This window comes from Thamnophis elegans, chromosome 10 (assembly GCF_009769535.1).
Source record: "Thamnophis elegans isolate rThaEle1 chromosome 10, rThaEle1.pri, whole genome shotgun sequence".
NCBI lineage: Eukaryota > Metazoa > Chordata > Lepidosauria > Squamata > Colubridae > Thamnophis > Thamnophis elegans.
The window spans coordinates 28,079,510-28,107,204 of record NC_045550.1 but is presented as its reverse complement, the minus strand read 5'-3'; the positions used below and the strand labels follow the sequence as shown (position 1 = coordinate 28,107,204).

The 27,695-nt window shown below is 38.8% G+C and overlaps 1 protein-coding gene across 4 annotated transcripts; it reads right to left on the bottom strand.

The window, feature by feature from the left end:
• Nucleotides 1-1,134: 1,134 nt before the first annotated feature.
• Nucleotides 1,135-27,126, bottom strand: IWS1 (interacts with SUPT6H, CTD assembly factor 1). 4 transcript variants are annotated; one of them, XM_032225434.1, is made up of 15 exons: nucleotides 27,024-27,126; nucleotides 24,768-24,839; nucleotides 22,762-22,877; nucleotides 20,336-21,125; nucleotides 18,764-18,956; nucleotides 18,509-18,566; nucleotides 17,680-17,774; nucleotides 16,611-16,761; nucleotides 15,271-15,353; nucleotides 13,463-13,592; nucleotides 12,862-12,979; nucleotides 11,726-11,837; nucleotides 11,280-11,336; nucleotides 10,997-11,108; nucleotides 1,135-3,071 (listed from the first exon to the last, which is right to left on the bottom strand). In XM_032225434.1, the coding sequence occupies exons 2-15, from the start codon at nucleotides 24,829-24,831 to the stop codon at nucleotides 2,940-2,942; spliced, it is 2,211 nt and encodes a 736-aa protein (XP_032081325.1). In that variant the 5' UTR covers nucleotides 24,832-24,839; nucleotides 27,024-27,126; the 3' UTR covers nucleotides 1,135-2,939. The 4 variants fall into 4 exon arrangements, with proteins under 4 accessions (XP_032081325.1, XP_032081324.1, XP_032081328.1 ...); XM_032225433.1 differs by lacking the exon at nucleotides 27,024-27,126 and adding an exon at nucleotides 26,869-27,017; XM_032225437.1 differs by lacking the exon at nucleotides 24,768-24,839.
• Nucleotides 27,127-27,695: the final 569 nt, after the last annotated feature.

Sequence of the window (27,695 nt, the reverse complement as noted above, 5' to 3'; positions counted from 1 at the left end):
ATATCTACATGAAACCGCTGGGCGAGATCATTCGGCGGCACGGGATAAAATACCACCAGTATGCGGACGATACACAGTTGTATCTGTCCGCCCTGTGCCAACTCAATGAACCGGTGGACGTGATGAACCAGGGCCTTGAGGCTGTTAGAGACTGGATGAGGGTTAACAAGCTTTTGCTCAATCCAGATAAGACCGAGTGGCTGTTGTGCTTCCTCCCACTAATTTGGCAAGTGTTCCATCTCTCAGGCTGGGGGGTCAAATACTACGCCCCTCAGACATGGTCCGCAACTTGGGAGTCCTCCTGGACCCACAGCTGACTTTTGAACACCATTTGTCAGCTGTGACCAGGGGGGCATTTGCCCAGGTTCGCCTGGTGCACCAGTTGCGCCCCTACCTGAACCGGGAGGCTCTCACAACAGTCACTCGTGCCCTTGTGACCTCTAGGCTGGAGTACTGCAATGTGCTCTACATGGGGCTGCCCTTGAAGAGTATTTGGCAACTTCAGCTAGTCCAGAATGCGGCCACGCGAGCGATCGTGGGTGCACCTTGTTTCACCCACATAACACCTATCCTCCGCGAGCTGCACTGGCTACCTGTCGATCTCCGGGTATGCTTCAAGGTGCTACTTGTCACCTACAAAGCCCTTCATGGTAGTGGATCTGGGTACTTGAGAGACCGCCTACTGCCAATTACCTCCACTCGACCAATTAGATCCCATAGATTAGGCCTCCTCCGAGTTCCATCTGCCGGTCAATGTCGACTGGCAACTACGCGGAGGAGAGCCTTCTCGGTGGCAGCTCCGACCCTATGGAACGATCTCCCCGTGGAGATTCGTACCCTCACCACCCTCCAGACCTTCCGCATAGCCCTTAAAACCTGGCTGTCCCGTCAGGCCTGGGGTTAAAGACCGCAACCCACCCGAATTGTATGAATGTTGTGCTTTTAATGATGTACTGTCTTATGTGTTAATTTGTTTGTCCTCCCTTCCTTCCGAATTGTGAGCCGCCCTGAGTCCCCCCAGGGAAAAGGGCGGCATATAAATAAACTACTCATACTCATACTCATACTTTTTGTGTTGGCCAAAAAACACCCCGCAAAAGCATACAGCTGCAGATTTTTAATTGATCTGTTGTATTTAATTGATAGTTGTATCTCTTGAAATCTGTCCTATAGAGATAAAATGTAAATACATAAGGGATATTCTTCCACCCACTCCCGATGCCCGTGATTATAGTTCTTCCCCACTCATTCTCTGATGAATAGTATTTGGAAACATACTGAATGTGGAGGGAGTCTCAGGCACAAAATTGAATTATCCTTGAATGATGTGCTGTGACTTGCATTCCATAAAGTGGGTAGAGAGCCAAGTGAAAGAAAAGATTAGACAATGTGATTTCATTCCATTAATTGAATTTAATGAATGAATTATTTAATGAATAAAATATGGTTCATCATATTACTTTTGGAGCAGTATGCCTAAGGATACGCATTTGTATGGCTCATAGTTGCAAGAATGTCAGTATTGTATCCTGCAGCAAGAGGTTGGAACCGTAGTGCCAACAGCAAACCACAAGGATGGCCAGAATGATAGGTGCTTGATGACATTAGACTTGCATTTTGGCATCAGATGCTCACCAGTCATGCCATTTGCATGACATTATTGTCAGGCAGATTTTGCCACTTGCTCCTCCCACGCCCCAAGCTCATAACACTATCTACTTGGGGAACTCAGCCCAAGCTGATCTATTTGCATGTATCTGAACTACAAGAAAAAGCTCTCCCAATATGGAAAACAGGTCTACAGAACATCATCTTTTACATGGTTTAAGCAAATGGCGAGGGGAAAGATTTCAAGAAAGGAATGTTTCACATTCTTCAAATCATATTTCCAAATATAGCCAGGATTGGTTCAGAATTAGTCATGGCATGTAAGCAAAAATAAGTAAGCTTTTGAGCATTTTTACAACTGAACAGATTCGAGACCCTGTGACCCTAACCCTAATGCACCAGACAGCAAAACAGATTGCAGGAATTTCAATGAATCCACGTATTCCTATTGTGCTCCTAAACGTATTAATGACTCCAGATGAATTATTTTAATAATCGGCATCAGGCCATTGCAAGAGGCAGCTTTGTTTGGAACAGCTTGCATCCTGTGACAATATCTCTAACCCCTTCAAGTATTAATAGCTGTCAATCATTCCAGGTCGTTGAAAATAATCTGATGGATAAAATCCAGTCTGAACATCTGGCTGACTCTATAGTAGGAAATGGAATATCATTACTTCCAACTACTGTTGCTTAAATGCATTCCTTCTGTGATAAGCATTAAAATAAATGACAATGCATTTACAGAAGAGATAAAATATATTATAAGGTTCAGAAGATTCTTAAACCCCATGACATAAGCATATTAAATGTTTAATATGTTCTTTCTTTCTCTTCAAAAATGTGATATATTTGTTCTAAAGTTCCGAAGGAAAAATATTTTAAAAGAACAAATGGCTTATCATAGTATTTGATTAGTTAACAGAAATCTATATACAATATGTAAACAAACACACTTTACCTTTAATTATCAAAATATAATGTAAGAATGCAAGCTCTTGTATTCTTTGAGGCTTCAGAATAGTAAAACTTCTATATACACATTCAATTCACAAAATATCACACAAACCCCACCTCAGAAACAGATTTTAATGTATGAGATTTGCAGCAATACAAGGTTTTGTCTGTACAAAGGAAACGAGGTCAGGGTTAAATAAAACCATAATGAACAATGTCCCAGGGTTTATCACCCTGAATCTACATGTATTACAATCAGTCGAACCAACAATTTGAAGATGCACTTAAAAACCCCAAAGTTTTTTTTTTTTAAAAAATGTAGACATCTTCTGAGAGTCTATACAGGAGACCATCAAAGGTGATTCTGGGGAAGGTCACAATGGCATTTTATTGCCTTCAATGCTGATTTTTACAGCATGGGATGTTCTGCTTTTTTTCCTGATGTCTGTGAACTTCCGCATCTGTTTGTCCAGGCGACTGACACCTTTCTTCGAACTTGCCTGGAACTTGAAAGAAAACTTTCATTTAGTACTAGAACATTCATCAATGACATCTTGATGTTTATAAACCACAAAAATGTACATATGCCATCCCTTGTTGCAGTTGCTACTGTTCATTACAGCTGGTAACACTGTGAGGGACTCTCAATAGCTTACTTTCAAATGTAGTCTAGAGATGTATTGTATGTTACAGATATACAAAAGAAAGTGCTGCTTTTTAGGGGGAAAAATTCTGGACACAATTCTTTACATGCTGCTGAAGTTCAGAATCTAGATCGTGAATTTAAAAGTCAAGGATTAGCTCAGCTATTCAGACCTCATTCATGAGAGACGGATAGGAAACAAGCATTCCATACATCACTGGAGTGTGCAAAAGGGAGAGTTCACAGGAACATTAAGGACATTATAAGGAATCTATCAATGACTCTCTGATGTCTTAGGCCAGGTTTATTTTCTTCTTTTAATTTAACATTCAGTCTTGTTTCTAAGCATTAAAGGTAGAAAGAAATATTTAGAAGATTCTGTGATAAATATACAATTCTGACACTTATAAATGCACTGTTTAACAACTGGCTAATGACATAATTAATTATTCTCAAATTTTAATGCTATGTTTCAAAATGAAGTTCTTTTTCCTGTATTGGATAATTATGTTTTGGGTTTCCTGTTGTATATTAAAGCAAATAAAAATCTACTCTAAAAGATTATTAAGTCCGTAGTCTTTTGCAGAGTGGCTTGGTAAATACTGTACAATATGGAAAATATAACTGAGGATGAGAAAAAGGGAATGTTTATGATGCATCACCACCCCTAACTAGAATATTAATTTATTGAACCCCATTGGATTTCTTTCAACTAGCAATTTTCTGTCCAACAGTAGGTGACTAGAAATTCTTTGAAGGAAATGGCGTCTGTTGAGCTCCCAAGCAGCTATATTTTTCTCTCCTGTTTCCCTTTGGAAAAGTCTAAGGAAATTAGAAATAATAAGAAACATCAGAATCTACATGTGAATGGGATTATTTTTCTTTTTATGACTTGTAATCCAAGAGTGGCTGAATGGAGCTGAGTGTTTACTGGCCGGATGCCCTTCCTGACACCTATGCAAGGTTTGCAGCAGATATTTTCTCTTTGCACCTTGATAGAGAAACTTCTGTTGCTGCCTAGGACTGAACTCTCAACCTCCCAATTGTGAGGTGAGTGTCTGAACCTCTTAGCCACCTCTGCATGTGAAAGGGATTCAAAACTATGAAAGTCCCTAGTATACATAACAACATATTATATAAGACAAAAGAACAAGAAGTAGCGCATGACAAAACAAAGAATGTTATTAAACGGTTCCATGAGGAATGTTTTACAAATTTATCTTACACAGTGGTACTCATGTCAACATGTACAAAATAAAACAAGAAGCAAAATGCTGCATTATTCATAGAAAATATCTCAAAATCTGTATTGGGACAAAACCTTTATTAAACCTTTTATCAAATCAAGTAAAAGTTCTTGAGTTGTGATGTGAATTCCCAGGACTTTTAGGGAAAGATAGCTGACTGAAGACAGGAGTCAAGACAGCTCCACAGACAAGCGGAATGGACAATACAGCTTTGTACATGGGAGTGAAAGCAGACTAGTTCCCTTTAATCTTTTCTGGATCAAAGAGAACAATGTGAGATTACCCAAGCTGATTCTCCTTATGGCCATTCATTCTACTCACAAGGACACCACAAGACAGCAATCTAGTGTGAGAGCAGGGGGAAGGAGTCAAGAGACAGGGAATTCACCATTTTGCTCCAGCTGCAAACTAGGGCCTTTCAAGGACACAGGAATTTTTTCGAACAAATTTGTAATAAGGATCAACAATCATCTGAAGGGGTCACAGAAAAAAAAACCTGTCTTACATAAAAGGAAACACACCCACCCCTATAAAGTTTATGTATTTGATCAGGGATAAAATAGATGATGTTACTTTTCTGGGTGATTTTTTCTGGATTATTGATATCTTATTGGATTTGTCCAAAATGGGTATGATGTAGAATCTTCTTCCTATACCATTGTATGTAATTATAATTTTATATTACTTAAATTGGTTTTACATTTAACTGTTCTTCTTTAGTGAAAGTTAAGGAAATTTGGAGATTTTTTTTAAAAGGAGAAATTATTTCTTTTTGTTATGTTACCTTTAGCTTTTTTAGAGTTCTCAATTTATAGGTATTCGTTTAGTGACTATTTAAAGTTAAAACAATACTGAAAAGTGTAATGTAGAGCTTGGTTTTCACATGACTATTACAGTATTCCCATCGCCATGTGATCAAAATTTGGGGGCTTGGCAACTGGAATGTATTTATCACAGTTGCAGTGTCTTAGGGCCTTGTCATCTGTAACTTTCCAGCTGGTTTTCAACAAGCAAAGTCAATGCGGCATGCCAGATTCATTTAACAGCTGCAGTGATTTGCTTAAGAACTGTGACAAAACGTTTGCAAAATAGGTGCAAATCACAATTAACAACTGTCTTGCTCAGCAACAGAAACCTTGGGCTTCATTGTGGTTTAGTTGAGGACTACTTGTATTAGGATAATGGGATTATTGTATATTTATGAAATGTAGATGCAGTGGTGATACGAAATGTGTATCTGAAAATAAGACATTATTTGTAATGTGCATTGAGGCTTGCTTTCTATAAATGAAAGAAATGGTCCCTTTTTGTCATGTTAAATTTGAGTTTTAAAATTTTCATTGTATTAAGAGGCTGGAACATTTCATGACTTTTAAATGGAATTTTGTTATAGTTAAGAGATGAGATGTGCAATGTTGAATATTTATACATTAAAATATATAACATGTTAAATGTTAAAAAGTTATGAAATGGATCTTTGCTGGTAACTAGATTGAAGATGATGTTTTTTATTTAATTTGCCTATTGTTAAGAAAAGAGTTAGAGTGTTTAGAGTTTGAGTTTAGAGTTTTATTTCATTTGTATGCTGCCCTTTTCCCTAAGGGGACTCATAGTTAGGACTATGGGGCCTTACTGTAATGAAATGGGCTGGGGAAGAAAAACAAAATTACCCATTTTCCAATAAGAATCCAAGCTAAGACACATGGCAACCTAAATTCATAGTTCTTTGGGTTATTCCCAGGAAAGCCTATTTCTCAATTACAGTATAATTAGGTCTGAGGAATGTGTTAGGATGGTGGAGTACTTTAGATGACATGCTGCTTCTTTTACGCCAGAAAATGTACAAAATCAGTTCAAACCAATCTTCTCAGGAATTATGTTTATAATAAACTACTTCATGCAAGGTAATTTGTCTAATGTTGAGATTAAGGAGATGAACATGTATTATATTTATCTATACTGTATTGAATTTTTTTTCATCATTAAGAAATTCTGTTTAATTATTTAAATTCATACATGGCAATTAACCTTCTATAGCGATTTTTTCTAGCATAATATTTTTATTTTCCAGAAGTCTTAGGTTACAATTACAATTTGCACCAATGAGGTGAACTGACTATTCAATAAAATTATTGATACTCATCTGGAATTAGTATGAGCTAAATTGGTAAGAATTGTTAGGATACAGTAAAAGCAACAAGTTGCAGCATGTGGAAAACTCACTGCCACAAGATAACGGTATATAAGACTGCTGTTAGTATCCTTACTGGAAAAAATGCAGTTTTTAAATGTCAACTCTTTTTAGTTTTTCAGTCACAAAGCCCTGGAAACCTCAAAAACAAACAGTAGCAACAACAAAGCCCCCATGTATTAGTTATTTTCCCTGACCGGAAAACTTTAATGAAACCTCGGAGTTGCTGAAGGCATGCCCTTTTGTCTAAATGGATAACAATGGCAAGCACTGCAGCACATGCACACTCTTTCAGGGATACCTCTTGGATCAGGGAAAATATGAGGCTACAAGGGCATCCTGTTGCCTTCAATGCTGAACTTGACAGCTCGATGCATTTTGCTGAGACGTTTCTCTTCAGCAAACCGCCTCTTGTGTTTTTCCAGACGATTAATACCTTTTTTAAGAGTGCTGGGCTAGAAATTAAAGAATGGACTACTGATAACAGACAACACAATCACTTAACGATCATTTGCTTTGCCTTGTTTCACATATATTTCACAGTGCTCTGCGAATTTTTTAGGAATGTAGTGTGAATGGTATGCTTGGTTGATGTTTGCACCCACTTTTTTAAATTCATACTGTTGTATTTTCTGTGTTTAACTTATTTCGTGGGGACTGCATGGGTGAGTGGCTGCGTGTGTATGAGAGGGTTGAGAGTATTGCCTGGTGTCTCCTCCACTGAGTGCCACTGCAGAAGTGGTAGGGGCCCAGACTTACTTCCCGTCCCAGAATGAGTGTTAAGGATTGCCTGCTGGATGGTGCGGGAGCTGTGAGAGGGGTTGTGGGGTCTACGGTAGCGGGGGAGGGCCGGAGCATTACGGTCACTATGGGGAGGGGCAGGTATTACGGGAACTTCAGGGCTGGCCATTACCGGGGAAGGAGGGTTCGCTACATCACAGAGATCCCTCCTTCCGGCCCTGTTAGTTCCACTCCAGGGCCAGGTGGCGAGAATTGTCAGGGCCCTGGTCTCAGGCTGTTGTTGCTAAATGCCAGGTCTGTGGTTCACAAAGCTCCCCTTGTCCGGGATCTAATTTTAGACGAGGGGGCAGACCTGGCATGTATTACTGAGACCTGGCTGGGCCCAGAGGGAGGAGTCCCCCTCACTGAAATGTGCCCAGAAGGTTTTCAGGTGCTTCATCAGCCGCGACCCCAGGGAAGGGGTGGAGGAGTGGCTGTGATCATCTGAGGGTCTTTAGTTCCTCGTAGGATCCCTGCTCCGGAGTTTGTCGGGTGTGAGTCCCTGTTGATGAAGCTGGACCTTGGTGGTCAAGTGGGTCTGTTGCTAACGTACCTACTTCCCAACAGTGTTGCAACAGCCCTCCCCTCGCTCCTCGAGTCAGTACCCGAGTTGGCGGTGGAGTTCCCCAGGCTTATGGTTCTGGGGGATTTCAACCTGCCTACACTTGGTGAACGCTCTGATGGGGCGCAGGAGTTCATGGCTTCCATGACAGCCATGGACTTGACCCAAGTAATTCAAGGTTCGACTCATTCAGCGGGTCACACACTTGACCTTGTATTTCTGTCGGAGCAGTGGAGATGTGATCTAGAGTTGAAGGGCATTAAAACCTTGCCCTTGTCATGGTCTGATCACTTCCTGCTGAGGCTTGACTTTCGGAAGCCAATCCTCCACTGTAGGGAGGAGGAACCGATTAGGTGGTTCCGCCCCAGGCGCCTGATGGACCCAATGGGGTTTCAGACAGCGCTTGGAGAAATACCTGACACTATCGTCCACAATCCGGTGGAGTCCTTAGTCGCTGCTTGGAATACAGCGGCGGCGGGGGCTCTAAACCGGATTGCGCCTTTGCGACCTCTCCGAGGCAGCAGATCCAGGAGGGCTCCTTGGTTCACCGAGGAACTCCGGGAGATGAAGCACCAAAAGAGATGCCTAGAGGGACGCTGGAGGGCCAGTAAATCTGAGTCAGACCGAGCACTGATAAGAGCCTTTATTAGAGCCTATCTCGTGGCAATACGGGCGGAGAAATGTTCGCATTTTGCCGCCCTTATTGCATCCGCTGAATTGCGCCCAGACGCCTTGTTTAGAATAACCCGCTCCCTCTTGAAAGGGAGGGATGCGGGTGACCCTCTACAGGGTAGAGCTGAGGAATTTGTTCAGTATTTGACGGATAAAGTCGCTCGGATTCGGACAGAGCTGGACTCCAATTGCACGATACCAGCCGAGGTACCGGGGGAGGGTCTTGAGCATGCTTTATGGATTGAGTTTCAACGGGCTTCTCCTGATGAAGTGGACAAGGCCATGGGAGCGGTGAGTGCCTCCACTTGTATACTGGACCCGTGTCCCTCCTGGCTGGTCTTGACCAGCAGGGAGGTGACACGCGGCTGGATCCAGACGATTGTGAACACCTCTCTCCAGGAGGGAATCTTCCCACCCCTCCTAAAGGATGCGGTGGTGAGACCCCTCCTGAAGAAATTGTCTCTGGACCCAGCCATTTTGAGCAACTATCGTCCAGTCTCCAACCTTCCCTTTGTAGGGAAGGTTGTTGAGAAAGTGGTGGCCTCGCAACTCCGACGGTCCTTGGATGAAGCCGATTATCTAGACTCTTTTCAGTCGGGTTTCAGGCCTGGTTACAGCACAGAAACTGCTTTGGTCGCGCTGATCGATGATCTCTGGCAGGCCAGGGATAGGGGTCACCCCTCTATCCTTGTGCTTCTTGACCTCTCAGCGGCCTTCGATACCATCGACCATGGTATCCTTCTGCGACGTTTGCGAGAAGTGGGGGTGGGAGGCACCGTTTTGCAGTGATTCTCCTCCTACCTCTCGGACAGGTCACAGTCGGTGTTGGTCGGAGGGCAGCGATCGACCCCAAGGCCCCTCAAGTATGGGGTGCCGCAGGGTTCGGTCCTGTCCCCCCTCCTATTTAACATCTACATGAAGCCGCTGGGTGAGATCATACGCCGGCACGGGATTAAGTATCACCAATATGCAGACGATACGCAGCTGTATCTGTCTGCCCCGTGCCAACTCAGCGAAGCAGTAGAAGTGATGTGCCAGTGCCTGGAGGCTGTTAGAGTCTGGATGGGAGCAAACAAGTTGGCACTCAATCCAGACAAGACCGAGTGGCTTCTGATGTTCCCTCCCAAAGATTGTCCAACTGTTCCATCTCTCAGGCTGGGGGGCGAAATTATACGCCCCTCAGAGAGGGTTCGCAATTTGGGAGTCCTCCTGGACCCACAGCTGACTCTAGAACACCATCTGTCAGCTGTGACCAGGGGGACCTTTGTCCAGGTCCGCCTGGTGCACCAATTGCGACCCTACCTGGATCGGGAGGCCCTTCAGACAGTCACTCACGCCCTTATGACCTCAAGACTGGATTATTGTAATGCGCTCTACATGGGGCTGCCCTTGAAGAGTGTTCAAAGACTCCAATTAGTCCAGAATGCAGCCGCACGAGCGTTTGTGGGTGCACCAAGGTACACCCACATTACACCTATCCTTCGCGAGCTGCACTGGCTACCTATTAGTCTCCGAATCCGCTTCAAGGTGCTGGTCGCTACCTATAAAGCCCTACATGGCATCGGACCTGGGTACCTGAGAGACCGCCTCCTGCCGATTACCTCTCTCAGACCAATTAGATCGCACAGGTTGGGTCTCCTCCGGATTCCATCTGCCAGCCAATGTCGGCTGGCGACTCCCCGGGGGAGGGCCTTCTCTGTTGCAGCTCCGGCCCTCTGGAACGAGCTCCCTGTTGAGATCCGGACCCTTACTACCCTCCCGGCCTTCCGCAAAGCCACCAAGTCCTGGCTGTTCCAGCAGGCTGGGGGGAGCTGAGAAGCATCTACCTCCACGGAAATTGTGAATGTTGGTTTTGTTTTTAATATGTTGTCTTTGTCTCGTTCCCCCCTTTCCCTTGTCTTTTGTGAGCCGCCCGGAGTCCTCCGGGAGTGGGCGGCATACAAGACAAATAAATAAATAAATAAATAAATATAAAAAATAAAAGTCAGAGGAGATGAATTGCTTTCATTTCATACTGTGATGAACAGAAAGAATGGAGCAAAGAAAGACACCTACAAGCTCTGTGGGGTTAATTTATGGGATTGGATTGAGAAGAACCCTTTGTACAAATATTTCAAGATCATAGCCATAGCAGCAATATAAAACAGTTAATAAATATACAAATATTCACACTGGAAAGAATAGTAGCACATGGAGTACATGGATGGAACTATGGAAATGATACTAAAGGAGAGCAGTAGTGTAGGAGAATTTCAGTGAATCCTGCACAACATCTAACTTAGAATAGATCTAATTTCAATGTTACAAAATGTTTTCCTTATCCATTAGCCACTTACCCGAGAGGACTCCATTTCCACATTCCATTTTGGCCTCACTACATAATCCTTATTGGAGGGCATTGGAACTCTGGCACGAGCACAAAATCCTGGATCACCAGGTCTGAGAGCTCTAAAAAAATATAACAAAGGTACTGCTAAATAATACAAGGGTATTGCAGGCTCTCCCTCAAACCATTTAGTTGGCTTTTTTGTCCTATAAAAGCTCAACATTCTTCATTACAAACCACAGAATGAAAGTGTGAGATATCAAAATGATATTTGAAGAATTAGTCACACATACTTTTCCTCTCCTGTTAATACTTTCTCCAGGTCCCTGCGGGGTGTCTGACCACCAGAGCTGCAAAAACAGAAGAAGGATGGTTAGTACTACAAAAGATGAGTAAACAAATCATAATCCAAATAGTCTCTTTCCTATAAAAAAAAAAACAAAAAAAAAAAACAAATAATAGAAAAAACATGTTCGGCAAACTGCAACTCACAGGAACAAGAATACTCCTAAGGAAGAATGCTTCAGAAAGAAGCAAACAGTTTTTGAAAATAAATATGACTTTCATAAGATCAAAACATTTACAAAATGAATGACAAGTTTCAAAAGATTCCAGAGAAGGGACACTAAACTATATACAGCAACTTTTTGGATTACTCTTTAAATTATTACATAACTGAAATCACTACAAAGCATTTGTAGTCAAAACACTAAAGGCATTATACATTCGTATAAGATACCTGCTTAATCGCCTTCGTTGAGGCATCTGCTCCAGATCTCTCTGTTCTCTTTCTTCTCTAGTCATTCCCTTATAGTTTGATGTTAAACCAAAAATGGGCCGGGACCATTCATCTATTTAGTTTTATTAAAAAAGAGAACAGAATTAATTAAATAAAAGTAACAAAACAGCACATACCCAGTATCTACCCAATAAGAAACTTGACCTCAGGCAGCCACTTGAACTGCTTAACCTTAAACAGAGATTTTAGCCCATTTAACTAAATCTGAATATGAGCTGATGAGAGCTAAATAGCTTGAAATAGATCTATACTAGTCTCCCTTTATTTATTTATCAGCACAAATACAACACAAATGTAACAAAGGCAACAGTAAAAATATTGGGTTTCTGTCTGGATGGTCTCTTGTGACGAGCTGATAGAGAGAGAATGGAAGCAGTAAGCTTCCTCCCATATTTGGGCATACCAGGGGTTGTGACACTAAATAAATAAATACATACATACATACATACATAGCCATAAATTCCAAAAAATATACATTGTAGTTACTGTTAAATTCAACACACGTACGAAAGTACTATACCAGTTTGACATATATTTAAGACAGCTGTAATTTAGTCCTTTCACTTAATAATGAGTTTAAAAAACTGAAACATAAGCTTTATGTATATTTAGGCCTGCATTTATCAATGCTGATCTTGTAAACATTTACCTGAATTCCCGTACATAAACAAAATGAAACATAAAAAGGATTTTTATAAAAAATAACATTGAAAATACAATAAAATAAGCATTTTCTATGGTAGCATTTTCTATTTTAGAAACAGATTAGAAAAAAGGGACAAGTGAACCATCAAGACTGCCCTTTGAGGTTTTTGGGGGGGGGGGGTTCTTTCATTAATTAATTATTTTTAATATTTGTTTTTATAGTTTGTCTATAAATTATTTTTATAGTTTTCTTATAGTGAACCAAAAGGTCAGACTGGACTTGGCATTTTTATCCATGTATTGAGTCCTTTTCAAAGACTTGAGATAGATGGATTATTTTTAATTTATTTAATTTTATTTTTTAATATTTGTCAGATGATGGACTTTTATGATATTTTTTAGTCGCCTACAGTACATCACAATTTACTTACTAATTAGCTTTCCTGCCATATCCTTGTTGGACCGTGATTCCTTTGGGTGTTTGTAGAGATACATCACTGCTCTTCCAATCCCACTGTGTTTTAAGGTCTCCTGGCTCACACTAGGTAACTACAAAAAAGAATGACAAAAAACCATACTCCGCTTAAACGTCAGAATTGCAGTCTTGTTTTGATAATAAAAGTCTAAGCATATTAAGCATATTAGGTACAAATATATTAAGCATATTAGGTACAAATTTCAGGAAGGAATTTTTTTAAAGTGGAAAGAAACAGATGCTCAGGTGAGCTATGACATTCTCGACAGAGAAGCTGGAAGAAATTAAGCATCTATTAGAAATAAGTAAATTCAGAGATTCTCCTATGTTCAAGTTTCTTTCTTAACTTTTATAGAATTTGGTTTTACAGAGCAGCTATACTTCATTATTTTATTGGTTTTAAAATGAAACTACTTCTGTAGGTACTGAAACTGTGCAGAAACTGATATCACGATTCATCTTACTGCTATGTGCCTATTAATCTCACAAAGATAAATTTTATAAAAAGCAAGGATGCCAAATAAATTATGCTGACTCTACATGCATGGGAGGCTGACCTCTTGCAGAATCTTCAAGAGCTCTTCTCGAATTTTCAGGGCAGGAAGACTCCGATCTGGTAATGGAGAAAGCCACTCTTTGATGGCTGACATCACACCACTGTCAATGAAAGTTTCCTTCAAGTCCTGCCTAAAAATTGAAAACAAAATGTTAAGCTACTTCAAAAGTAAGGAAAGGGATATATTGTTGGAAATAAATCAATTTCTTTCTTTATTGCCACTGAACAGTCCATGCTTAAAATGACAAAAAATATTAAGACAGGATGGGAAGCTTTTTTGAATTTTAAATCACCTACACTATATTGCCAAAAGTATTCTCTCACTTGCCTTTACTCACATATGAACTTACTGTAAGTGACATCCCATTCCTAATCCATAGGGTTCAATATGACGTCAGTCCACCCTTTGCAGCTATAACAGCTTCAACTCTTCTGGGAAGGCTGTCCACAAGGTTCAGGAGTGTGTTTATGGGAATTTTTGACCATTCTTCCAGAAGCGCATTTATGAGGTCACACACTGATGTTGGGCGAGTTTACGTGGCCTACCACTTCGTGGCTGTCATTCCCAAACACTTCCACGTTCTTATAATACAGCTGACAGTTGACTGTGGAATATTTAGGAGCGAAGAAATTTCACGACTGGATTTGTTGCACAGGTGGCATCCTATCACAGTTCCACGCTGGAATTCACTGAGCTCCTGAGAGCGACCCATTCTTTCACAAATGTTTGTAAAAACAGTCTGCATGCCTAGGTACTTGATTTTTATACACCTGTGGCCATGGAAATGATTGGAACACCTGATTCTGATTATTTGGATGGGTGAGTGAATACTTTTGGCAATATAGTGTATGTAGCCACCTTCTGGTTACAACACTTTGCCCTGCTGATCTATCCATTTGATTTCTGTATTGGGCAAGATCTTTGAAGAGACTATCAAGCAGCATCTCTATGAGCACTTGAGTCAATTAACAGGAGCAGGCAAAGGTTTTTTGAAAACAAACCATAGCAGACCAATTTTATAATCTTCTTGGATAAAATTTATTAGTGGATTGGGGAATGCATAGATACAATATACTGGACATGTACCTTAGCAAAGCCTTATAACAAATTGCTTCATAGCAAAATACAAGCTAAATTAGTTAAAACCTTCTGGCTGAACTGTAAACCAGTGGAACAGTCTGCAATGTGATGTGTTGAATTTTCATTTGCTAGATGTCTTCAAAAGACACGGATTAAGACAGGATTGTCATCTGTCAGATAACCTTTTGGATCATACTCTAAGCAGGTAGTTGGACTAGATACTTCTAAGTTTCCACTGAATCTTATGATGCTTAAACACTTAAAGAATAACTTTTAGGGGATATAAGCTAATTTGGTGCAAATAGCTAAATAGTTTGAATGCACATGAATATGTAGATCCTAATTATTATAAGTAAATGATTCACTGATACTGTCAACAGATTTGTAGCTAGATTGGCTCTACTTCAAACAAGTTATTTGAAAAAAAAATTATCATGGTAAATTTTATTCACCTTATTTAAAATTATTTGGAAATTCAGTGATTTTAATAAAACTTTCCAAAGTATAACAAAACTTTAAAAGTCATGTTATTTTCAACAGAATGTTAGTCTTCAAAATTTTTAATTCATCTCATTTCAAAATAACAAATCAAATTTATTTAAACAAAGGAGAATTGCAGTATCTACTTATCTAGATAAAAATAAATAACGGTTAGCATATGACCATCTACAATATATCATAGCTGTTTTCCAATAGTGTACAGAAAAAACAATTAGAGTTTTCCTTACTTTTTAAGATGCATGACTACAGTTGGGAGCAAAGTTAATTTCTTTAGTGCTGGTTTCTTCTGTGTGTTCAACTGTCTGTCCTCCTGCAAGAAATTATACATGGCATTAAAAATAAGCAGAAAAAAGCAAAATGCTTAAAACACTTGCAGATCAAATCAACTACTATCTTTTTTTAGAGAAATAACTTAAAAAGGAAGCCTAAGCCTTAACTATAAAACTAAGAAAAAAATAACAATTATGGCTGTTTAAATTTCACTGATATTTCTTCATTTATATGAGGTTTTTTATGTATTGAATTTTTTATGTACTAAAGACGCGGTGGCTCAGTGGCTAAGACGCTGAGCTTGTCGATCAGAAAGGTTGGCAGTTCAAATCCCTAGCATCGCGTAACGGAGTAAGCTCCTGTTACTTGTCCCAGCTTCTGCCAACCTAGCAGTTTGAAAGCACGTAAAACTGCAAGTAGAAAAATAGTAAACACGTTCCATGCGCCTTTGGCGTTTAGTCATGCCTGCCACATGACCACGGATATGTCTTCAGACAGCGCAGGTTCTTCGGCTTTGAAATGGAGATGAGCATCTAGTCATGAACCTTTACCTATCTACTGAATCAATGAGATTTCTGTATCCAGATAGTTTACAGAATTTCATTCAATGTACCCATCAGCCACACAAGAGCACTTATACTCTTTGTGATATTAGGAAGAAGCAGGAATAACAGTTTTTTAAAAACATCTTGATACTCTCCTAAGAATGTGAACTAACTAAATAAAAAGGGCAAATTTAACAAGCAATGCTGTACTTTGTAAACAGAAAGAATGTGATAGCCGCTTTTAAAATATTTGCAGATTAGACATCAGCATTTAGATCATTATAAGCTTTGGCTCTACGGTAATCCTCAACTTATAACCATTTATTTAACAACCATTGAAAACTGACAGCACGGAAAAAAGTGATGTGACAGGTCCTCACATTATGACTCTTGCAGTTCCCCTGTGGTTATGTGATCAAATTTCAGGTATTTGCCGACTGGCATGTATTTACAGAAGTTGTCAGCATCCTGGAGTCATGTGACCAGCATTTGTAAGCTTCCCAGGGGGCTTCTGACAAACAAACTCAATGGAAAAAGCTGGATATGCTTAATGATTGCAGGAAAAAAGTGGGGGTTTAAAATTAAGCACAGCTCACTTAGTGACGGCATTACAAACGGCAGAAGTCTGGTCCCAATTTTGGTCATAAATTCAGGAATCCTCTACTCAATTCAGTGAGACAAACAATCCAGTTTAAAATAATTTCATTTGCATGAACTATATCCTTACAAGCCTTGGAAAGCAACAGACACACCTCTGCGGCTTCAGTCATCTTAACAATCATGGCACTGACTACATCGTCAGCATCACTAATGAATGTCCCACCATCTCGATTGCGCCGGCGTTTGCCACTCATGCTCTTTTTCCGTTGTAACATCATATCAAAATCTGACATGAAGTCCATACTGAAAGACAAATTCAAAGATTAACAGAATATAATAACATCTTAAATTTAAGCAAGGATGGTTCTCTTACATATAATACATGACATATTTGGTACAAGTCAATCAACAAAATAATAAAGAGCACTTTATTTACTTCTAAAAATTATGACGTAGAATTTACAACTTTGGCGGCAATCCTGAAATTATAAATGTACTGGTATTTAAAGAAAAAGAATAAGCTAGCAGCCTTAAGAATAACAAAAAGCAATAGTATGGAAACGTCTTGACAAATAAAAGTTTCAAAATGTAAATTAGGATTTGTTATCTGTTATCATCACAGTATAGAGTACATGAAAAAGCCAAGTGGTTTTTTTTTTTACATTTTCACCACTTTAGGACTATAGTTCCATTCTTTACCTTGAATCCCATGGGATATGTTAAAGGATCTGCATAGGCAAAAACACACAGAGCCTAAACAAAAGTTTTGTGAAAGCAAGTTGGCTATGAAATAAAAAATACAAACAATGGAAAAGTGCCTGACTTTCAAAGGGTGCCTTGTCCAGTATATGGTATAGGAGCATGGTTGGAATGGTTTTGTAGAGGGTTTGATTAATATCAGAAATATATTGATTTACAGAAAGCATTGACTTCCTCATCTGATTAGCTCTGCCTTCTAGGTAGAAGAAGGCAACATAGAATTCTAATAAAAACAAAACACTTGCCCCAATTAATTTTTTTTACTAAAGTTTAGTATGTGGGTCTTCCTCAAACTTGAATTAGGATTAGGAAAATGTAATTTTAAACTGGGGAGGGGGAGAGAAATAATGCATGTATGCTATGTTGAAATGCCTAAAGAAATGGCAGGATTTTTAAATGTGATATATAATTTGATATACATCAGATCAATTTGGTTTCTTGAAACTATCATAAGAGACTTACTGTTTTCCTCTTTTGATATTGTCATCAGAATCTGACTCATCTGCTACTTCTTTTCTTTCTGCTTTCTCCTCTTCCAAATCCTCTTGGTTAAATCCCTTGGGTTAAACACAATAGAAGTTGGTTAAATATAATGTACATTTTTAAGAACACTTAACAGAGATCAATCATAGTATTTAAAGCTTTGAAGGTTCACAGTAACATTTCATCCATGACATCACATTTCCAGCTGGCCAAGGCTATCGATTGTGCATCCAGCAACAGATAAAGCTAACAAACTAGTACAATTCAAAGGTGATGAAAAGGCATGCAGGATTTTGGAAGTGTCCAGAATATTTCCATCAGGCAGGATGATAAAAAGGTAAAGAGAGATAATCCGGCTTCAAGCAAAACTGATATGTTTACATAGGTTTTTTGGCATTATGGAAGTAGCTTGCTAATGGTCTTCAGAAGATGCAAATACAGCTAATCTCTGGGACTAAAGCAAATAGCATGGCTTCAACACCAGCAACTTATGTTTAGTTAGGTTATTCTTTTTCTGTTTGCTTTGTCTTTATTACTATTTATTCATTTTTATGTTTCTATTGTGTTTTTATATTTTATGGTATTCAGTGGGGGGTCTTTCAAATCCAGGAGCAGAAAAAGAACAACAGTATTTTCCCAATGAAGTGTGGTGAACTTGAAAAAGGCTTATTATTTTGTTATCAAAGTCTAAGAAATCTATTTAACTAAGATGAAAGTTACTTAAAGGAGCATGCATTGGCAGATGCCTCCAAAGTACAGGAAGGAGTGATGTATGGGAAGAACAAAATACAAATTCATGATAACTTACTGTAAATTCTTCTTCTTCCTCATCTCCAGATTCTCCAAATATATCTGCTATGAGGTTTCTAGGGGGGCGAAAAAGCTGATGTTCATAACCATTTTCTGGGCATGCTACCTAACACTACAACTTTTATTTATTTAAAGAATTTATATGGACACCTAACTTAAAACACCACTGGATAGTTTACAAAAAAAATCAAATATTTGTCTCATCTATTTAATACTGTTCCAGAACTTAATCTTGTAATTTAAAATTACTTACTCTTGCTCATTTCCTGACTCGCTGTCACTTCCAAAAAGATCTTTTTCTTCTTCTTTTTTCTTTCCACTGTCATCCTTATCATCATCTTCCTCACTATCAGAAGCGATAGATTTCTTTTGCTTTTCATATTTCCCTGATGTAGCATCACTATCTGATTCATCACCATCAGAGATAATGCGGCCCTTTTTGGCAGCTGCCAACAGATGAATAAATAAATGAATCAAAAACTGAGCCAACATGGAGCAAAATAATCATCAACTACTTGAAAAAAAATATCCTTAACATTAAAAAGGAATTATTTGCAACTGCAGAAAAATTAAACTTGTGTCAAGTAGCAACTAGTCCTCCTAGCTTTATTAATAATTGCAGTAACCACTCTGAAGAAACAAGATCCCATTTTAACACCTTTGTTATATAGTTTGCTTAAAAACAGCATGATTTTCCCCCGGAAAGATTTTAGATCTCTGCCAATTCATTTTTATCATATGTCTTGTTAATTGATTGTACCAAGACAAAGTTTTCAAACTGCTATGTTGTAATGTCAAACAGCAACCGTTTGGGATGGGGGTAGAGTACAATGGGCAACTGTATGGCCCATTTTCTTTTAATGAAGAGAAATCATCCACCACCTGCACCTTAGAAAGTTCATTTTGGACTGCTGCAGTATTTGTAATACAATCAAGATAGACTGAAGAAGTCACTTGGATAAGCAGTGAAAGATTTCAAACCAAAAAAGGAAAGAAGTCCAATTGCTATGACTCAACTTCCAGAGAACTACACTGGATAAATGAGACTCTTCATTGACGTACTGAAGATTGAACATAATTTTATTTTTAAACATGAATATTAAAAGAAATCTGCACTTTATACTTTGGTATTTCTGATTGCTCCTCTGTATCCTTTATTGAAAAAAATTATATTCCTCAAATATTTGATTACTGATGTGGAAAGAATGGATAGAACAGAAAGTGCTAAAGTTGGAGCAGAAAAGTACAAATATATAATATATATCTAGGGAAGATAGGGAAGTTGCAACAATGCAATAGTTCTACTTTTCTCTACAATTAAGTGAACACACTAAATTGCTTTTCACGCACTTTTCTAAACTGGACAGAGACTGAGGACAACTTCTAGCAGCTGGGGTTCACCAGTGTCCTTTTTACTGTGGTGGCTTAATGTTTCAGCGGGTAGAATAAGGGCATACTGATATCAACAGAATTTGAGAAATTTTTCACATCCTTTCCTCCAACTTTTGAGGATTCAGCTTTTAAAGATGTGTTACATTTAGTATATTCTAAAGTATGAGAAGGTGATACGGTTAGACATATCAAAATGAATCACCGTTCACACATATATTTACACATTTATCCCCTGTTCTGCACGATTTATTTCGACTGAATGTGCAATGCCTAATGGCAGGATTGCTTATGCATTTTATTCACCTGGATGATGCAAATGATAATAAGCTGATGTGAGACTCATCACATATAAATGTTCAGAGCCAAACCTTTATGTCACACACATCATAGCATATATAGACTGAAAATTAGTTCTGAATTCATTTTTCCTTACGTGTTCTTTCTTCATCTTCACTATCAGAGAGCACAACAGCTTTCCTTTTGGTCAACTTCTCCTCCTCTTTTCCATCTTCTTCATCACTGTCTATCTTCTGTTTTTTGGGACTTCCTTCTTCTTCACTGTCAAAGCCATGAAGTTTCTTTCCAATATCACTATCTGAAAGCTGAGCATTATTCACCAGTTCCTCTTCTTTCTTATTTTCTCCATCACTGTCACCTACCTCTATTTTCTTTTTATTTCTGGAGGGATCTTCAGATTCAGAGTCACTGGACTGGACCTTCTGCTCCTCATTTTCAGAGTCACTGACAACAGGCTTTTTCACTGTCTCGTTTTCTGAATCAGTGTCATGACTTTTTGGGTGCTCCTCAGTTTCGGAGTCACTGGTTGGATGTTTCTGGGGTTCTTCATTTTCTAAATCACTTTCATGCCTTTTATGCAAACTCTCATGTTCGGAATCACTGCCCATGTGCTTTGGAGGTTCCTCATTTTCAGATTCACTGCCATGGCCCTTCGGAGGTTCCTCAGTCTCAGAATCACTGGCCTGATTATTTATAGCATCCTCATTCTCAGAGTCACTGGCAGGTTGAACAGGATTGTCTTCAATATCGGAATCACTATCTTTCTCTCTATCAACCCCTTCATTTTCTGAATCACTGCCATTATGATTAACGGCATCCTCGTTTTCTGAATCACTATGTTTCTCTCTCGGTGTATCTTCATTTTCCGAGTCTGTCATGGGATGTTCTAGAGTTTGTCTGTCATCTTCCCCATCACTAGGTTCATTCTGGAAAAATAAAAATAATAATATCAAGGTAGCTGCTGAAAGTAAATGAAGGCCAACTCAAAAAATATAATTACATCAAAAATGATCACTGGTATTACAGATGAAATGTTTAGCATTAAAATAGAATTTAACTGTAAATTAAGTACAGGTAGTCTTGCAATAAGACCGTAATGGAACCTGCCCATTACATGCTGTTGTTAAACAAAATGGCTTCACTTAACCTCCAGCAAGCAAGGGGACATCAGGCCAGTCGAAGTTTCCAAACTCCAGCAAGCAAGGGGACATCAGGCAGTCTGTAGCCTCCAAGTAAATAAGGGGAGATCCCACCCAAGAACTTGCAAGATTTGCCTTACTCTAAGTCGCAGAAACACTCAACTTACCTTTCTGTTTTTTGCAGCTTCAAAGAGAGGCACCCAGCCTGATACAGGATCAGTATCTTACTGACACAGCCTGGTGGCAAACTCCTGCTATTTTGCAACAAGGTTTTGTTTATTTATTTGTTTTAAGGAGGCTCCATTTTTTAAAGGAGGCTCAATTTCTTTGTGGAGGTTCACAAGAATAGCAATAGCACTTAGAATTATATACTTCACAGTGCTTCATAGCCGTTTCTAAGCAGTTTACAGAGTTAGTATATTGCCCTCAATAATATCGATCCTCATTTTACTGACCTTGGAATCAATCTTGGAATCAAGACTGAATCAATCTTGAGCTGGTGAGAATCAACTCCTGGCAGTTGGCAGTTAGCAGAATTAGCCCGCAATACTGCATTCTAACCATTTTGCCACCACTTGCTTTGTCATTAGGCTAGGTCTGTTAAGAAAACTGACAGCTAGTGATGAATGCACACTAGGACGACCTAAAGATTAGGTTAGGGACAGATCATCATGAAGAAAATCTAACTCCGTGGTTACTAAGAGTTGACATCAACTTAAAGGGATGTATTAAATCATTCATTCATATTAGCAAATCAATTATGTTAAAATTTTCCATTCATACAACATAAAATCAGCAAATACTTAAATAATATAGGAAAATATTAAGTGAAATACTTTCAAAAGCAACCTTCTATTCCATCCCAAATTACTTTTTCAGCCTGGGCCCTTTTTTCAAAATGGTTCAGTTAACAGTACTAATAGCTATATAGTAATGAGTGTTATTGCAAACCTTGTTGAAATATACATATGAAATTTATGTAAAATTTTTGAAAAGGTTTATTATTTCTTGTACATTTTGAAAAAATTAACTGTAGTGTCAAAACATTATTATCCTTTACTTTATAGTGAAATATTGCAATTTGCAGTTACTTTTAAAAGATCATATAAATTAAATATTAACTATTAACTTTTAAGAAATCTTTTGCTTAAACAGATAGGAACTATAGGCAGAATAATTTCCAGTTAATTTAATGTGTGTGTGTGTGTAGTATTTGTGCTGATAAATAAATAAAGGGAGACTAGTATAGATCTATTTCAAGCTATTTAGCTCTCATCAGCTAGCCATACCCTTATTGGGATTCGAACCTGGGCTGTATTGTATATTAGACAGATGTGTTAACCACTAACACAGGCTCTGATCCGTTATATATACATACACACACATACACACACACACACACAAACACACATTTCCTGACTACCTCTGAATGTTGTCCTATGCTGCCATTCTCTGATCCAGAGTGTTGTTCATTTCTGTTATCTTCCATGTCCGATCCCGAATCACGCTCATCCTGTACTGGTGTGGCTCCACCATCATCTGTAACACATTGTTTAAATCAAACTAAAAGTTGATGATGATTTTCAATACATAGAAACAATTACATCAATGCAAATGAATATTGTACTAGTTTTAATTATCTCTATATTCTTGCCCTTTGTTTAAAACCAGCATGAGACTGCTGAGAATGGTAATTTACCACTTTGGAGTCAATACGTGGGTAATACCGCACTTTTCCCTTCAGCATTGATGGACAATTTGAAGGTCTTCACATGTGGACTTACCACTTCTGCATTGCATCATCGTCAGCTAAGACATACTTTGTATAAATCCATTTTATGTGCCAATTATTCATTACCTAGACCAGGAAGCTTTTGGGCGGTCGCTCATACTCTGGTCACTTCATGCAATGTGCTCTACTAGGGGCTGTTCTTGAAAATCATTTGCAAACTGTAGCTGGTGTGAAATGCAGTGCCATGGACAATTATGGATATATTTTGCCAAGCCCGTGTAACCCCTTTACCTTGTAAGCTGTGCTTAAAAGGTCACATTTTGGGACCTTTTATGCTATATGCATCATTTTAAATTGGGCAACCTTGAAAATGGTTAAAATAAATAAAAATATAAATAACAGAAACAAAACATTGAACTAAAATATTCCATAATTAAGGTTTGTTTAGACATTCACTTTCAGTCAGGAGCTGGAATACCATGGAGCTAGATACACAACATAGTCAAGATTATCAATCCTGAAATACTGTAAACATATTCAGTGAACCATGGAAACAGATGCTCATTCCATACAAATAATGTAGAAAGGTATAGGAGTGGGGCAGCAACTATTTATATAATGTTCATTGAGAAAGTTTGTGTTCTGGACTATTTAAAAAGGGAGACATAACTAATTAGCTTATCAAAATGAATTTAACATGACTTAAAATGTTAACAATATAATGTTAACTAATAGTTCCCGTTTACAAAAAGTGGCACTGAACTCTGCCCGATTACTGGCTCATCAGTCTCCTTAGCATTATCAGTAAATAACATGCCAGATATCTATTCATTTAAGTTCCAGCATTGGCCAGACCTAGAAAAATACAGTGTTAATCAAGAAACAAGTTGAATTTAGAAATGCTCTCTCTACTTTTACCATGCACTTATTCTGCAACATCTGAAAAAATACACTTAAAAACCATGTGCAAAGCTATATGCAGCCTTCACTGATTTTATAGCAATTCTTGATTTCATTTCCCATCCTAATCCAGCATATGAGCTTCAAAACCTTTCTATCTATAGATAGAAGGTTCTTTCTGTTTATCTATAAATTATAGGACAACTCAATTATAAAGGTCAGATGTATCACCCACAATCATTACATCAAGAAAAATTCTGCTAACAGAAGTGTTTGGCACAGATATATTCTGGAACCATTATTATTCAATTATTACTACAATTCTTTAGTTGCCAGGATGAACAATTTCTCCCATTATCCTTCAAAATAGGCAGAGCAATATACAGTAATCCGTTTTTAAGCAGATGGGAGTAGTTCTGCTCTTCCAGTCCTATATTGGTCTAAACAGAGCATTGCAAATTTGGCTGAATACTGAATACAGTAATCCTAGAAATCAAGTATAGTAAGACAAAGGCACTGATGTTTGCCAAACACCGTAAAAATACATCTGGAAATCAAACAATTATCCAATTGAATTTAACTATATAAGTACACTAAGATTTAAATAGTGTTGTATTTTATGCCATACCTACATGTAAAATGTATGTTTAATATGTAGCTCAAAAGCTCCAAAATCAGCTACATCCCTGCAAAAATTCTTTTGCAGTAAATGGTCATTTCTTATTCTTGCTGCATTTTGAATGCGCTCAGAACAAGTTCAAACACAATTATCATTTGGTGCCTAGATAGATTCATACCTCTTTTGCCCCCTTGGAAAGGGTTCAGACTAAGTTCCTCAGGAGCATATTCCAAGTGTTCCATATGTAATTCTACATTGAGAGGATGGTATCAGTAAGATTGAATCCAGTGGTTGGATATGAATTGTCAGGTAGTAAACTAAATTGTTCTTTTCCCCAGAAGATCAAATTCCTTGGGTTCTTTCCAATAACTTTGTTTCCCTTTGAACTAAGGCAACACAGAGAACTGGAACTCTTGGGCTTTTTCCTAATTTCATTATGTATTCTAGGACATGATTATACAACAGAAGTAATCAAATGCTATAAAAAAACATTGTTATTCAACCCAACCTGGTATTTCTCCTTAATGACATATTTTAAATAGTTCTTGCATACCTCTCAGACCTGCCAGTTATCTAAACCAATTGCTATCCCAAAACTAAGGTTGGCACAATTAATGTGGCGCAATTCAGTATACTTCTATCAGTAATTTTAAAGGGCAGATACAAGGGTAACCCATTCAGATCCAAATTATGCCCAACCAGAGGACTCACTGAATTTACCAAACTTATATTGTTTTATGCTGATGCCTGTTGTGAGCTGTTAACTAAATTTCCTGATCATTTTCATCAGTTTTATTTAAAGCTCTTATTCCAGACTCAATTCTTTAAGCGTGGCCAAATTATATCATGCAATATGTAAGAAGAGCAACACTTTGCTTGGTTTGCTTACTTAATTTATTAATTACTATTGGTATTATGTATATGATGTACTTTATGGACCAGTCACTGGCTACAATAATATATATATTTCTCTCTCAATTGCATTGCAGTATATTTCTATTCTACACTAGACATAAAAGTGAAAATATAGTAGGTTCCTTAACATACTGTCTTCATGATTTTGGACTACAATATCTCTCACCATTAATCATGGTGTTTAAGCTGACATAAACTGTAGTTTAAAATAAGGTAATAAAAGTCGTCATCACTATTCTATAATTACTATACAGAAGCAAAGAAGAGGAAACTTTACTTGAAGAATTGGCTCCACAAAACATTTCCTTTTTTTGGGAAATGTTACTAACTGAAAGCTCATTCTAATTTTCCACTGCGTAGTAGAATGAAAATAAACTAACACGAAAAAAGATAAATCTATTCATCAAGTGAAATGCATGCATCCCTTTCAAACATTCAGTCAACTGAAAGCCAGTTTGGTGTAGTGGTTAAATATTCTGGCCTAGAAATCAGGAGACTGATTCTTCTAGTTCCACTTTAGGCATAAAAGCCAACTGGGCGATTTTGGGCCAGTCTCTCTCTTAACTAATCTCACACGTGAGGAGTTCACCACTTGAATTACTTATATAGTGGTAAAGGTGGGATAAAAATCTAGTAAATAGTAGATCTCCATTCTTTTTGAAATTATACTTGCTATCCATACTTAATTAAAAACTTCAACTGTATAAATAATACTACAAACAACAACCCACCCAAAATTCAGTATTTGGGCTGTGCAGAAATCTGGATTTAATGGGCATCTCCATAACACACACCTCCACACACTACTCTAGCCATACAAATTGAATTCCATTTTATCTTTGTTCCTTCCCCTCCCACCCCCTTAGTGATTAGAAAATTAAACAAAAGCTTCAAGAAGTGAGTTTGGTGAACTGGAGAATGTTTCCTTCTTTTGTCCCCCGCAAAAGGTCTAAAAGCATCACAGCTCATAGGAGGACAAAAATCTGTATCCCTTCCTTGTTTTCGAAACTATATTTTGAAACCTACCAATTATCAAAACACAACATAGCAACATGACACCCAATTAAGCATATTGGGCAAATTTCTCTCTCCCTGCACTTTCATTCAACATATCAGCTTCGTCCCGACGATTACTGGAACGGTAGCCCAACCGATCTAGAGGCTCTCGGATTGAAGAGAGGCTGAGGAACTCGGGCAACGGTCAGGCACCAAGAGATTCATTAACACAATGGGGCGTAACGGATCCAGTTGCCGGAGCAGCAAGAAAGCTCGTGAACCCCCTTGCTCTCTCCCTCACGTGCAACCCTACAGTCCAAGTCCTACCAGCCGAGCCGAGCTCGCCCTCCCGCCTCCTCCGACTGTACCTGACTGCTCCCCACAGTAATACTCCGTCTCCATAGCCCCGCCTCCCACTACAACCGGGGGGGGGGTGCTCCGATGGGAACGGCGGGAGCCAAAGAGGAGCTCAGACACCGGATCGAAGCGGGGGGGAGGGGAGGGAAGAGGGGGTAGGAATCACCTTCCAGTATCTAAGCCGGAAGCAACAGTATCCACGATCTTCCCATCAGCCCTCGCGCCGTAGTTCGGCAGTTCCGCAGGTCTGAAATGGCGCCCCCGCCCCCCTCCCCGAGCGGAACCCAGGCGCTCTTCCGTTTGCGATAATTGGCAGGGCCGTTGCTGTCGCAGAAGCGTTCCAAGAGGAAGGGCGTTGGCTTCGCTGAGCCCGTCGGTGCGAGGTTCTCGGACCAGAGAGATACGAAAGGGGGAAGAGTAGCCCTTCGGGTATACCTTGGAGATTTTCGGCGGGTTATTATGAGACTTAGAATCGCACAATGTTTTGAGGAACTACGGAGAAAACTGATGAGCGTTTATTCTTCCTGGGATAGTTAATACACAAAGAAAAAAACGGCAGTTTTTAGAACAAGGAGTTAGTACTCTATTTTCAGACTGTTGTCACGTGTGTGGGGGGAAAAACACAACGGGCTTTACAGATTTCCTGTGCTTAATCCATTTTTTTGCCTCGGACTTCAAAAAGCCGCACGCATTTTAAACATACAGGCAGTTAAGACGAGTGGCCGTGGTTTCTCTCTAAGCGAGAACTTTAATCCTATTGTTTTAGCCTCCGCTTTGGCGGTTTTCATTAAATAAAGCCGCGGTAACATCGGTATAGACCATTCCCATTTCAGCCTTG

Coding starts and splice junctions, on each gene's coding strand:
- IWS1 (XM_032225433.1), bottom strand. CDS start 26,902: ATGGAGACGGAGTATTACTGTGGGGAGCAGTCAG. Junction 16,762..17,679: donor AATATCAAAAGAGGAAAACA/GTAAGTCTCTTA, acceptor TTTGTCTTTCAG/TATGGACTTCATGTCAGATT. Junction 11,109..11,279: donor GTATTAACAGGAGAGGAAAA/GTATGTGTGACT, acceptor ATATTTTTTTAG/AGCTCTCAGACCTGGTGATC.